The 15,347-nt window shown below is 37.4% G+C and overlaps 1 protein-coding gene across 6 annotated transcripts in view; it reads right to left on the reverse strand.

Annotated features, from left to right (window-relative positions):
- slc30a9 (solute carrier family 30 member 9) overlaps nt 1-15,347 on the reverse strand; it is a 125,644-nt gene that overhangs the window by 41,030 nt on the left and 69,267 nt on the right. For all 6 annotated transcript variants that reach the window (XR_015935702.1, XM_088627706.1, XM_088627690.1 and 3 more), the window contains 3 exons: nt 10,448-10,519; nt 9,163-9,270; nt 679-844 (listed from right to left, as the gene is read on the reverse strand). Coding sequence is in view for 5 of the 6 variants with exons in the window: in XM_088627706.1 (XP_088483832.1) it covers nt 679-844; nt 9,163-9,270; nt 10,448-10,519 (346 nt within the window). In the remaining variant the exon portion in view is untranslated. The remainder of the gene's footprint in view (nt 1-678; nt 845-9,162; nt 9,271-10,447; nt 10,520-15,347) is intronic.

The following is a 15,347-nucleotide window of genomic DNA, read 5'->3' on the forward strand; positions in this document are numbered from 1 at the left end:
CCTGTTTACAGTAAAGTGTCCCTGTCACTATACTGGGGCATTAGGACCCACATGGACCGCAGGGTGAGCTCCCCCTGCTGGCCCCACTAACACCTCTTCCAGCAGCAACCTTAGTTTTTCCCAGGAAGTCTCTCATCCAGGTACTGACCAGGCTCACACCTGCTTAGCTTCAATGGGTTGCCAGTTGTGAGTTGCAGGGTGATATGGCTGCTAATAATGGGAGCCAAACGTTTTGAAGGACTTGTTCATAAAGGTTTCCATCTGAAGTGACCAAACCTAAATAGACACTACAGGTGGCATCTAGTGAGTATAATCCCTGCCAGAGAAGGAATGCCAAAACACTAACTACAGGGCTGAGAATAAATTTGGACCTTGTGTTTTATGGACTTAAATTAATTTATGACAAATATGACATTGCTCTGTGCAATGCTATGATAATCACTGAACAACAAATTTAGAATTATTCAAGCAAGAAAGATCCAAACTCCAAATCTTACTGTTATTAGATATTTACTGTACCTATTTCAACAAGGACATTAACACATTTGGAGTGCATCTCAATGGTGCAAGGCAACAGAGGATATAGAATAACATATGTTAATTCAAATGTGGAGACATTTTAATTTCAATAAACATGGAAAAGAAAAACAGATAATCCAGATATGAGAAAGCGCTCACCTTACAGCTGGATCACTTTCCAGGAATTCGGTGAGTTTCTGCACCTGTTCTGCCTGGATGGACCTCCCCAGCAGGGCTTCAGTGTTTGTGTATATCAGGAAGGCAGACACAGTTCCCAGAAGGGTGCCCACACCCAGCGAGCCCAGGCTGTCATAGTATGGATTCCCTGGAAGGACATTCCCACAGTCAGCATGCCACATAGAAAAACACATGCAAATCACTTATACTTAAAAACAGCAAAACACCACCTGTTCTGTACAATTTGTTCTTATTTTCTTTGCTTTCATCTTAGGATATTAAACTGCTTTTAAAATGAACTCTCAAAAGCTGCAAAATTTGTTTTTAGCACATATATCTCATTTTTATAATCTTATGTCTGATATCAATCACAGCACACCATGCATGTTATTTCTTAGATTAGAAGAATGCACGATTATATACAGTTGATATTAAAAGTCCATATGCCCTTACTGAAATTTCAAATTTTGTTGGTGTAAAGGCTGAAATTAAGACAAATCATGTCAGAACTTTAATAAGATCTTGTAACCAACAATATTTGAGTGGAAAACAAAGAGATCATTTTTAGGAAAAATAATTAAAAATAAAAAACTTTCAATGCCTTGGTTGCATAAGTGTGCACACCCTTTATAAAAAATACACCTGGAGGTACCGATAGCATTAGCAACAACTACGATTAGTAGTTATGTTCGGTTCTGTATGTCTGTTTGCACAGGCCAGTTAGGTAGCTATTTCATCAGCTCAGCGCTGCTCCCTGCTGCCTACACTTCACATAAGAACCCCCCCACCCTGTTCCCGCAACACCAATTCTGCCCTGGGCCCTGCCCACCCCTTGAGATGACCCTGTGCGGTAGCCACCCCTTGATTATCTGAATAAATAATCTGCTCCCTCACTAACACATTTCATCTTGAGTTAAAAAAAGAGTTTTGTGTGTGGCTGTATTAAAATGTTTAAACGTATGTGTTTATATACATTTATTTGGTTATATTTTTATGCGTGTGTGAAGGGGGATTTGGGATGGGGGTGGGATGGCCGGGCGCGGGGCCCTGGGCAGCCGCCCCCTTCTCTCCCCACCCTTGTGATGGCTTTGCTACTGCAGTATGTGATTCGCTGGCCAAAATGATAGACACGTGCTACTTGTGGTATATTAGTTGTTAGTGAAACGATTGCTCCATTAAATCTCTCTACTGCGGATGTTTAAATCTGCTTAATATGGAATATTAATATAGAATTTTACAACTAAAGGGAAATTTTGGTAGCTCAAATTCAGTTCTTTATTTAGGCGAACTTTGGAGATGAAGATGTATACAGGCATCCAGTGTACACATCTAACCAGCACTACCAGGTTGTTCAAATAAAAAATACACAACAGCATTCCACTTTCTTCATAAACATTTTATGCATCAAAGTCTTTCACTGGGTCACTTACTGTGGTTATTTTGGAAAAGTTTTGATATAATATATTTATATGCCTCAAAGTATTGCCGTAATCCACTTTTTTTGTAAACATCTGCATCAATTTGCCTGTCCCTTTCAGCTATAGTGTAAATTTTCGAACAGCGTGTTGGTACAATTGCTTTGGTGTGTGCCTTGCACTCTGGAAGCCCGTGTTCGATTTCCGCTTAGGGCACAAGGTTTCCTTTAACATATAACATATAGCTCAAAGTATTACCGTATTCCACTTTCTTTGTAAACATCTGCATCTATTTCTTTGACTCATACTCAACTCAACTTTATTTGTCATAATACTTACACAGGTGCATAGTATAGTGAAAAGTGTTTCTCATTAGTCTCTCAGGTGCCGTATATAAATAGAACACCAAACAAGACAATAGACAGAAATACAATAACAATATCAGTATGGTGCCAGTGAAAATTTGTCAAAAACTGTGCAATTACACTGAGAAAAGTATACAAACAGGACAAAAACAGTGCAAAAGTAATATGGCGAAAAAACAGTGCAAACATAATACGGCAATTATTAAATAATCCAACTAGTACAGTCTTAGGATATTAAATTGCTTTTAAAATGAACTCTCAAAAGCTGCAAAATTCGTTTTTAGCACATATATCTCATTTTTATAATCTTATGTCTGATATCAATCACAGCAAACCATGCATGATATTTCTTAGAACAGTGGTTCTCAAACTTTTCGGACCAAGTACCACCCCTAATACAACCAAAGCATCCAAGTACCACCTACAAGTCATCATCTCATAGGAACCTCAGTGAAAATTTGTCAAAAACTGTGCAATTCCACCGAGAAAAGTATACAAACAGGACAAAAACAGTGCAAACATAATACGGCAATTATTAAATAGTCCAACTAGTACAGTTTCAAGTACAATTTTTGCTTACATTCAGTTGTCGTGTATGTAGTGGTGTAGGAGTACAGTCATTATGGGTACAGGAAGAATTGAGGAGAGATCATAATATGATGGGAGGGTGTGGGGGCGTCACCAGCTTGACAGCTCTGGGAAAGAAGCTATTTGGTAGTCTTGTTGTTTGAGACTGGAGCGTCCGGAACCTTCTACCAGATGGTAGGGGGACAAACAAGTTATGGCTGGGGTAGTAGTGGGGTCAGACATAGTTTTGGAGGCTTTTTTCAGACTCTTGGTGTTGTAGATTTCCTGGGTGGATGGCAGTTGTTGGGCATGTGTTGGGTAGTTTTAACCCAACTGACCCAGTTTTGACCCTGCTGAAGTGCCTTACGGTCAGATGTGGTGCAGTTGCCATACCAGACTGTGATGCAGCTGGCCAGAATGCTCTCCACCGTACATATGTAGAAGTTGGTGAGGATCCGTGGATGCAGGCATATTTTCTTCAGCCTTCTCAGGAAGTACAGCCGCTGTTGTGCCTTCTTGATGAGACTGGAGGTGCTGAGTGAGGACCTTAGAGATGTGAACACCTAGGAATTTTAAGTAATTCACCAATGTAGATGGGGTAGTGGACTTTTCCTTGTCTCCTGAAGTCAACGATCAGCTCTTTGGTTTTGCTGATGTTGAGACATAGGTTGTTGGCTCGGCACCAGTCTGCAAGTTGTTTTATCTCCTCCCTGTAGGCAGTCTCATCGTTGTCAGTGATCAGGCCCATGACTGTGGTATTGTCAGCATACTTGATTATGGTGCTTGTGCTGAACATGGCAGTACAGTCGTGGGCTGAACACAACCTTGAGGTGTTAATGGTGAGCATGCTGGAGGTGAGTGTGCCAATCCTGACAGTCTACAGAAGGTGGTATCTAGACCCAGAGCCCAGAGTTTGGTAGAAAGTTGTATGGGTATGATGGTGTTAAATGCTGAGCTTAAGACAATGAACAGCATTCTTGTATAGGTTTTCCTTTTATCCAGGTGGGGTAGTGTGGTGTGTAAAGCTATAGAGCGGTTTCTGCAATAGGCAAACTGGAGAGGATCAAGTGTTTTTGGAATGCTGGCTTTAATGTGTGGTATAAGTAGTTTTTCAAAGCACTTCATTATGATGGGGGTGAGTGCAATAGGCCAGTAGTTGTTCAGGCATGTGGGTGCCAATTGTTTTGGTACTGGCACGATGGTGGTTGTCTTGAAGCAGCTAGGTAAAAGTAGCCTGGGCCAAGGACAGGATGAAGATGTCAGTATAGACATCAACTATCTGCCAAGCACATGTTCTGAGTACCAGGCCAGGGATACCGTCAGGTCCAGTCTTCTTAGTGATTTCCAGACATCTAGCTTGCTTACAGGGCTTGTTTAGTTCTTGTAGTTTGTGATTGTATGTATCTCTTCCCATATGCGTCATGGGTTAGCGTTGGTGCTGTAGTGGTGTTCTATCTGGGATTTGTAGCGTTTCTTGGCAGATTTTATACCACCTCTTAATTTTTTCCTTGCCACTCTCAGTTCTTCCTCATTACCAGATTTAAAGGCTGCATCACGGGCTTTGAGAAGGAAGCGGATCTCAGTGTTCATCCAGGGTTTTTGATTTGGGAGTTTGTGTATCTTTTAACACTCGCAACATCACCAGCACATTTGCTGATGTAGCATACATGTCGATATTGGTGTGTGTCTCACACCTTAAGAAGGCTCCACGGCCGAAACATTGTATTTTCTTTCTTCTCTTTTCAGAATGGAATAAACCTATTACTTGTTCCTTGGCTCTTTAAGGTTTGTCAAAATCAAATTCTTTGTAAGCAGTACATGACTTCTCAAAAGATACCCATTTCTCACATCCAAACAAGGTTTGATTTTTTTTTTTATTTTGAAACCTTGGATGGTATGCCTTAGGGACTCATTCATACTATAATCCAAACAAAAGAGCTGCAGGGCACACTGTGATCTTGACATGCAGGTGTGAAGTAGAGTTAACAGCTTATGTTTTAAAAGGTTTTGGATTTGTGTTACGATTTGTATCTGTTGTAACTGTTAATACAGTGGTGAATATAACTGAGGTTCTACTGTTTAAAGTTTAAGCTTTCAAAGTCACGCAATGTCTAAATTAGGCAGGGACAAGCCATTGTTTCTTATTTTTAAAAACGTTATGTTAAAAATCAGCGTCCCACTTTCACCTTATCGTAACTATAGTGGGAATGTAACATATCTGGGGGCTTGTTCAGGATCTTTGATTTATTTTGTGGAGCAAATATTTTTTCCTTTTGGGGTTTTTAGTTTGGACTGGTCCTTTGTATTACAGGTATTACGTTACTGCAGTTTGTATTGCGGGTAATAATAGTGGTGTCCATCGTGGTTTTCAGTTTAGAGCATTTTACTCTGCACCCGACTTCGGAGCAGTTTGAGAAATGTCGCAAGGCAGACGCTTTATTGATAGCAGGTTTTAGTCTCTCATTTTACAGGGGACGTATCAGATGTTAAAATGAGAAAGGATACATCCCCCACATCCCAGACAGACAAAGGTGATAAAAATCAATTCAAAAGGGTGCAGTGTTAAAAACTCAACTAACTAACAGAGACGCTTGTAAGAGCAAGGTGACTTTCTGCTCAATTACTTGTGATCTACAGTAGTCAGACTGATTTGAATTTTTTTAAGCAACACTAGCTGTTTGTCAAATTCACCAACTTTGCGCAGTACAAGGCCTCTGAAAACGTACCTTTTTCTTTCGTGCAAATAAATCAAAGGTATATTTTTTTATAATTCCAAAACTTGGACGATATGCCTCAGGGACTCATTCAAAGTATAAGCAAAATAACCCCCCCCGCCGAGTCTCACCTGCTGTTTCACACAAATGAATCCAATTAAGTCAGATCCACAGATATACCGAAACAGTAGTACACACGGTAATGAATGGCGGTGAGTTCGTATAAATATACTGTATATACAGTATCATACCATATGGTTTCAAAGCCAGTACAGTAAGTGTGAAATATTAATTTAAGGATCTAAATATAATATATATATTACAACAGTCACTGGCTCACTTAAAGGTGTAACACATCTTCAATGTTGTGGTATGGTTTCAACATATTGATAAGCTGTTTTTCAGTTACTGGCAATTGTAAAAATAACCCATTCTTCCCTACTTTGTTTAACTTGAGGAAGAAATCCTCAATGACGAAACCATCATCAAAAATAATTCATCCAGATACACACACTCACGCCGGAGCCAATTTTGCTAGAAACAACCTCCCAGTAAGTCTTTGGACTGCGCAGTACTGTACAGTACAATATACTTGTAGTTTTAAATCTAAAGTGAAAATTTTGGCTGATTACTGGTTGTTGAAATTTGGATTAAAACAAAATATAGATTTTCTCAATTTGTCAATTTGGATGTAAACCTGAAAGTGGTACATCACGTTCACAAGCTATAATAATGGACCCGAAGAAGGCTCCACAGCTGAAATGTTGTGTTTTCTTCTTCTCTTTTCAATACGGAATAAACCTATTACTTGTTCCTTTGCAGCCTACACATGCTGACGCAGCTATCCACTTAACCTATACTAGTGGACTATTTTTATATATTCGGCTATGTAAGAAACAAACCAAAAGTAATTCTCTGATCGGGCTTTGAACTGCTTGGGTGCAGCGCACTACTTTAGAGTCCATTGCCCATTACCACAATAAAAGATTTTTTTTAACAAATGTGAAAATGTTTCCAAAACATCCACTTGCGATATTCTAGCCGCTAAGTTACATGATTCCCTATTAATATTACTATAAAGGGGTATTAAATCATTTCATTTTTTTTTACAAAAACAGCAACTGGTGTTCTTACTACATATTCTTAGAAAATGATAAAACGTTATAACATTTTATGAAGTACAGTATATAAACTTTATAATGTTTGAACAAGCACTTTAAAACCATAACCTACTGTAAGTCACCAAGTTAAAGACTTTGATGCATAAAATATTTATGAAGAAGGTGGACTACTGTTGTGTACTTTTTTATATTTAGCTACCACTACCATCTACTGTGCGTACATTAGGTACTGTATGTATTACCTTATACTTCTGTTTTTCTTTCAGCTACAAAAATTTACCTTTAGATTTTCTGTATGCGGATGTAAACCTGAAAGAGGAACATCACATTTAAAAGCTAAAGTAAAATAATAAACTATTTTTATATAACCAACTTAGCAATCTTGCTTTTATAAAATTTACCTACTTTTTAATTAGTTTAATGTTTAACATGCTGTAATACACGGGTTAAAATTATTAAAAGTCTAAATAGAATACAACTTAAATTCAGTAATTGGAAAAAGATTGTCCCTCAGTATGGCGGTTTTACAATGTAGTGCAGCCCTATTTAAAAAAAACGGCGGTACCCTCCAGTCCCTGAACTGCAAACTACTGCAGTATCCCCTGCGCATTTTGAATGGCTGGATCTATATTACAAGAATTTTGCATGTTCTCTGCAAGTCTGAGATGTGGGGTAGGGTGGCAGGACGGAATCCATTTCTCACTAAAAAAGAACATCCAAGCCCGTAAAAAAGTTTGCAAGAAGACAATCAATTTCCAAAACCATGTACGAAAATGCCTTATGATGAGACCAAGGTAGAACATTTTGGCATGGAAGTACTGTTTTTTTTTTTCTTTAAAACATACTTTTAGCTGATAGCTACTTCTAGTTAAAAACACTTAAACTGTACTTAATAATTTTGACACCTCTTTCAGAAAAAAAAGTATTACCCATTTAAAAACAAGCAACTTTCCCATTTTTGGGGCATAAAATTTAGTTCAAAAAGTTAATTCGAATTAGTCAATTAGTGTACGGCAATTAGAGAGGCAATCCCGCAATAGAAAAACACATTAAACAAGTCATACCAGACTAATTTGATTATATATTAATAGCTTTATAAGAAGTATTCTGCTAGATTTCTAGCAGAGTTTTAAGCCTAGACCCAGCCTGAAACAGGCACTATGTTTCTAAAAAGTTGATACATATAGGCAATGCTACTATAAGTCGGAAATATTCAATATTAATAGATACCATGCTTTCATAAACACAGCATTAGGCTCTCTGCATTTACCAAATGTAATAAGTCTCTAATAATTTCTATCAACTTTTATGATCATGCACAAGTTCCTGAGGAAATTAACTAAACGTTTTTACTAAACGTTTGTATTATATCTTCTTGGCTATGTATTTCTTTACTTATATTTTACTAACTCCATGTCTTGTCTCAAAATATAATATAGCCACACTGTATCTTTATGCATAGCTGGCATAGTTCTCACGGAAATGACCAAGTGACCTCTCCTGGGACAAGTGGTCTATTCAGTTACAAGCAGAAGGGGGTGCTTGTCATGCAAGCCAGCAGTAAAGAAAATATACGTACTGGTCAGCTTTCTAGAATAACCTTATATAGCCACAATGCAAGCAGAGATTCATGTGGGAGTGTATTTTGTATTGTTTGTTTCACTGTATAAAAGAGCACTGTAAGCGTTGTCTTTGGAGTCTTGTGTACAAGAGCAAGTACACATATGCAAATAAAATAAAGACGACTTTCAACACACAAATTCTCGGCTGATGCCCTTTGTTTGGCACAACATACCTTAAAGAAAAGTAAAATTCTGTTTAAACAATAGTTTACATAATGACAAAAAATATTGGATTAATTACATGGATTTTTAGTTTGGATTTTATACCTATCCACATTCTAATGTGTGAAAAAAAGTAATTAGATGTCTCCTGAAAACAAAGAGTCCGATACAGCATCACTCCCACTGGGACATCATAAATTGTTCAGCCATTGCTTAAGAGTACAAAGCAGTGCCCTACCCACCAGCGGAAACTACCACCATTCAGTTATGACTTATATTATCAATTTTGTTCCCTCCAGAATTAAGTCCTCCACACTGCCTAGTTTTTTTCCATAATAACACTTCTTCAAGAGACAATACAGAATATATAAAATTCTTTAATGCATTTTAAAATGGACCATTTTACCTATGTTTTGTGAATATAAAGTCCTTGGGAAAGCATAACATTTTCAAAGGAAAAGAGAAATCCTATGACTCTTGAGCTAAGAAATCCAACCTACCTGTTAGAGATGTGAGTCCCATACAACCAGCAGCTAATATAACTCCCAGGACAGCAGCAGCATCCTCCAAAAGCACAACATTGGTACTTGGGTCCCGGCTCTGCAATACTGCAAGACACACAGCAAGCATGTCAAATTTAGATAAAACAGTGCAAGTGTACAAAATACCTAAAAATACACAGAAATGACTAGAGGCAAAAGCTACCTAGGCTCTGCAGTACCTTCAAACATTAAGAGGCAGATTTCTAGCAAGTTTCTTTGGTGAAAACAAATAATTGGCTTATTTTTTCTTAATGAGAAGTCTAACTAGGATGGAAGCCATGTATCAATATCTGAGTTATCTAATTTCTTATGGTTTAATCTTAAGTCTAAATTTACTTTAACCTGAATCACTAAAAATTCTCCTTCTCTTCTTTTCACAAAATGTTTTTTGTTTAGTAGAACAGTAGTTATAAGCTACCAGATTCTTTTCAAGCTCCGACAGGCGTCAAACTAATTTAGCTTAGCTTTCTGCTAACCTTATTTAGATTAAAGTACATTATTAGCTGTATCATGTTCCATTTAGGAACTAGTGATCATGTGCCCGCCACTACAGGTTGCCAAAACGGCCTCCAAAGACCAACATCAATTTCTTTTCAGTTTCACTGGCTTCTTTCAAGAATTAGCTCTGCAATATCCTCAGAACACTTAGCTACTATCAACCAAAAGAGCTAAATTGGTTAAATGGCCTCTTCCTGTTTATAACCTTTGTGTTCTCATAAGAGTAACATATTTGGATAAAATAAAACATGCAACATAAACATTAATCAGAAACTGAATATAAAGTTATGGAGCTCCATTTTAAAAGGAATTGGAAAATATGATTATGTCTTTCTGAAACAATATTTTGATATCTTATATATACAGTACTCTTATGTCTGAACAAACGTTATACAATGATATAACCAAGCCATTTATGATGCAATATGTTACAGAATGAATTAATAGTTCTGTGGTAATGGTAATTACTTCTAAATTAAAACATTTTGTGGATTGATTTAAGTTACAGCTGTATAATACAGGTATATTTAGAAAATATGGTTCATCTATCAAAAATCCGGTAAGAAAGCAATTATTCACAGCAGAATGGAGTAGTGGTAAAAGCTCTGGAATTGTAACTGGAACGTCATGGGTTTAAATGCTACATGGGACACTGATGCTGTACCCTTGAGTTACTTAACTCAAATTGCTTCAGAGAAAAAATATCACTACACCGTGTTATGCTTTTTTGGGGGGTGGCACATACCATACTCGTAAAATGACACCCCACGTAACTGAGCGCCCTTTCTGATTTCATTGACAGCCACCAACAGCGTTGCTAGAGAAATGAATTGGAAAACACAAAATGAATTAAAATTTAACATCAAAGGCCATACAGTATACAATTTTTAGTATTGTTATTTTCATGCCCTGGTGTTGTTTTTACTTTTTGACATTGAGAACTAATTATTTATGTTAAAAGTTTACAAGTGAGGATGAGCCTCGGATTTACATGTTTTTCAGTTTCTTATCATTTTGATTTAAATGTGGGTAAATGTGAATTTATTCACATAGTGCTACACACCCTGGTGCAGGGATCATAAAATAGGCACACTGATAGGCAGGTCAGAGTAAAACAAACATACAAAGTAGCCATATGGAAAAGAGAAAAGTAGTGCTCTTTATTTAAAGTGTGGCAAATAAAAAAAAAACCTCAAAGCCTAAATTTCTTCTTTTTTTTTTTAGTCCCTCCCTATTGTACTGGGCAGTTAAGCAACTTACTGACTTCATCACAGACTCTTTGAGACCATTAATAAACACTTTTCTGAATCAATTTCTGTCTGGACCCAATATACAGTTAGTAAATATACCATACTAAATATTCTAACATACAGTTCGCTGTTTATTATATCTGATGGTTTGAATAAGGTTCTCCTGTTCAAAAGCAGTGTTTGGTTTTTGCCAAACATAACTCTCCTCATTGAGGCAAAAGAGTTATACCTTTGACTCTTTTGATCCAGAGAATTTTGCCAAACGCCAGACAGGCAACAAAGTTGTTTTTGGAGAGCAATGGCTTTTCCCTCCTATTCTTCCTTGAACAACATTCTTATTCAGCCATTTTTTTATTGTTAAGTCACGAACAGTCACAGCCAAGGCAAGAGTGGCCATCAGTTCCTTGATTTTACTCTGCTATATCCTTGATAAGGCTAAGCAAAAACACTATATAAAATAAACAGCACAGGTAATGTGCTATATTTTATGCTTAAAAACATGGAAAAACTATATTCTTGTATTCTAATGTAATTTCTCTGAGAAGAAAGGTTTTTGTGAAGAAGTACTTATTTTTCTTCTCAAAAAGACAGGTGTCAAACTTATTGGCATCCCTAACGATTCTGGTAGATAAAAGTAAACAAAATTAAATCTAAATACCATAATCTCAATTCTACTTTTTTATGCTATCTCCATTTTAAGGAACTATATTGTGGCCTTCCATCGCTTCGTTTCATTGGGGTATAAAAATTAGGTAACACACATGTAAAAAACCCTTGTCATCCATTACCATGGGGAAAGGCAAAGAATCACAAATCAAAAGAGACAAATGGTTGTTGACCTTCATGAATTAGGCAATGGGTACAACAAATATTGTACATAAAAGCTCAAAACCCCATTTGCCACTATTACAGAAATAATTAAGAAGTTTAAAACCACTGGAAAAGTGGTAAACTTGCTTCTTAGAGGATGCATGTGTTTTTTTGCCCTAAAATCCAAGTGCCAATTCAGGTGGAGAACTACAGAACTTGGTTGCATATTGGGGTCACCAAGTCTCTAAATCCACAATTAGACAATGCCATTAAGCTATTTGGTAGAACTGTCAGAAATCAACAAATGTGTGCATGCTCGGATGAGACAATAGAGATTTTTGGACACACACATACCAGAAAAGAGCACTATTGTAAGATACTGTTACAAATGGGGGTCTACAAAAATCAGGAAAATCAGGAAATGACTTAGCAGATAAATCAATAACTAAAATAACCATAAAACCTAACTTGTAAGGATTTCTCCAAGAATTTACATGAGTGGCTGGCATAGTTAAAGACACATGAATTCTTAATTCTCTGGTACAGGTTTGGTGAAAAGAGTAATAATTCAGAATGAGATAAGCTGCCTTCTAAACTAAGTACAACCTGCAGTAAAATAACTCTTTTTGCCAACTCAGACACCAGCAGCTATATCACTCTGCAACTAACAACCCACATTAAGCTAAACAGATGTGAAGGAACAAGTAATAGGTTTATTCCATGCTGAAAAGAGAAGAAAGAAAACACGTTTCGGCCGTGGAGCCTTCTTCAGGTGTGAGAAAGACAGGGCAGTAAGCAAAGTTAATGTAGCGGGAGAACAAACGCTGAGAGAGGAGGAGTAAGAGGCGGGAGCAGGGGACAGAAAGAGAGGCCAATCAAGAGGTGTGAAGTCAGGATAGTCGAAGAGAGGTGTGAAATGAAACCTACAATGAATAGAGAGAATTTAGAAGAAACGTAGTCTGTAGAAGGGGGAAGGTATGATCCTAGCTGCAGGATAATTTTGGTTTCTGTAGTCTTTCTGATGTATGAGTTCGGAAAACCGTCTTTGAGAACACAGACGGAGAGATTAGAGTGGTCATGGCCATCAGAGGTGAAATGAGAAACAATGGGGTTGGAGAGATCTTTAATCTTCACAGCCCTAACATGTTCTCTGAAGCGGTCTCCGAGTTTCCTTCCTGCAGGTTTGAGTCCTGCCAGTACCTGGATGGGAGACCTCCTGGGAAAATAAAGTTGCTGCTGAAAATGGTGTTAGTGGTGTCAGTAGGGGGCACTCACCCTGTGGTCTGTGTGGGTCCTAACGCCCCAGTGTAGTGATGAGGACGCTATACTGGATGAGACATAAAATCAAGGTCCTGATTCTTTGTGGTCATTAAAAATCCCAGGGCGTTTCTTGAAAAGAGTAGGGGTGTTACCCCTTGCGTACTGGCCAAAATTCCCATTGGCCTTTACCAATCATGGCATCCTAATTATCCCCATTTATGAATTGGTTCATCACTGTTCTCCTCCCCACTGATAGCTGATGCGTAGTGAAGGTACTGTGTGCACTATGGCTGCCGTTGCATAATCCAGGTGGGGGCTCCACATTGGTGGTATAGAGGAGTCCCCATTACCTATAAAGAGCTTTGAGTGGTGTATCCAGAAAACACTATATAAGTGTAAGGAATTATTATTATTATAAGCCTTATAGTAAGCTCTCTTAGTGAGGTTCAAACACTTAGCTCCAATTGGGTCTTTTCGGGTGATCTTGAACAAGGACTCGCCTGGCACACACTTTTTGCTCTGTCACCTCCTGTCTCCTCTCTCTCTTTTGGTCTGTCCTTTTTTTCTTTTTCTGTCTGGATCTCAGCTGATCATATGAGACACATGGTGTCTTTCTTAACTATTGATTGACACCTAATCATTTACCCTGAACATAATTAACTGAGGTAAACCTTAGATTTTTGTTCACAGAATCTGAATGCCCTACATCTCAGCAAACGTCCTCTTTGCTTTGAAGCTGGAAATGTTTATACTGTCAGGCATTACCCTTTGTTTCAAGATAATTTTGAGACACATCCATTGTCATCTATAACTTAACAATATGATGGTGGGACTTTGATGATATGGAGCTGTTTTGCACCACTGGTCTGAGGGCCCTTGTTATGTTATGAACTCTACCAAGTACTTCAACGCTTTAGCTGAAAACCTTGTTGCTTACATTTGGCCAAAAGTGGATCTTCCACCAAAATAATGATCGCAATCACACATCAAAATCCACAGAAAATGGGTAATTGACCACAAAAAAAATTTTTTGCTATGGCCATCTCTGTACCTATATCTATATCTATGTATCTATAATAAATTTGGCCATATGGTAAAGATCCATCGCAATGTGTTCTCCACTATCATAAAACATTATAGAAAATGGATCATTGCGGTTATCCTGGAAAGGGGAGAGTGCACAAAGTAATGAAAACAGGGGTGCCAGTAATTGAGGTACATAATTTTGGAAATATATTTCTAAAATCAATAATTCAAAATATAATCAATAATGTAAAACATATTCCATATATTGTAAAATTATCATATTCAAACTCAAACCCCAAGATCTATCTAATTTTTAAATACCTCATTATAGTTATTCCCATAATTGAGCTAATGAAACTTACTTTTTCAAATCCCTTTTATGAATTAAATGTTTGTTAATTCATACTTCATTTTGTTTGAACAGACACAGAATGGTAAACACTATTGGATACATGAAGATTGATTTTTATTCAAAGGGGCTATCATTATACAACTATTACATTTCTATATTTATCTTTTGGATTTACAAACTTTCTCTGCTGAGTAAATGCAAAAATGCCCTTTTGATTTTAAGAAAAATCTCCACAAACATCTGTCCATGTAAAAAAACAAAAATCTGGACCTGAAGGTCAACCACAAACAGGAGGCAGAAGTGCTCAAAAGTTGACACATTGTGGATACATGACCTTACCATAAGGCATACAAAAAAACTGGTGCATCAAGATGTTAGTTTTAAAAATGGGATAAAAGTAATGTAACTTCTGTGTACCAGGCAGAGTTCTTGCTTGACCTCATCACAATTTGAAAAACTTGTTTTGTGCAAATGTAAACTCCACAGCTAGGATATCTTCCTTTGCAATGAGGTAAAGTTGATGTGGAGTCAGAATTTGGTCCCGATATAGGTTTTGCAAACCAGCTTTGCTATTTAATTGTGGATAAAGGTGGATGCTGCACATTGGTGGTGGAGGGGAGTCCCCATTACCTGTAAAGCGCTTTGAGTGGAGTGTTCAGAAAAAGCGCTATATAAGTGTAAGCAATTATTATTATTATTATTATTATTATTACCACCCAGCACACACCATGTGCATCAGACGTTTCACTGATTCCACAACAAAGTGGTGACAAAGATTCCTGAAGGCTTTTCAGTGCTTGTATTGTGCCACACATCCACCAGATAAACAAAATAGGGCACTTAAGAGTATATTGTTTTACATTTATTTTTACGTTTTTACACAAATGTGAAAAGAAAATAATGTCTGTGAGCCATCTCCTGCTAACGATTCAGAATTCATGGGGACT

The sequence above is a fragment of the Lepisosteus platostomus genome, chromosome 1 (assembly GCF_059453375.1).
Source record: "Lepisosteus platostomus isolate fLepPlt1 chromosome 1, fLepPlt1.hap1, whole genome shotgun sequence".
Lineage (NCBI taxonomy): Eukaryota > Metazoa > Chordata > Actinopteri > Semionotiformes > Lepisosteidae > Lepisosteus > Lepisosteus platostomus.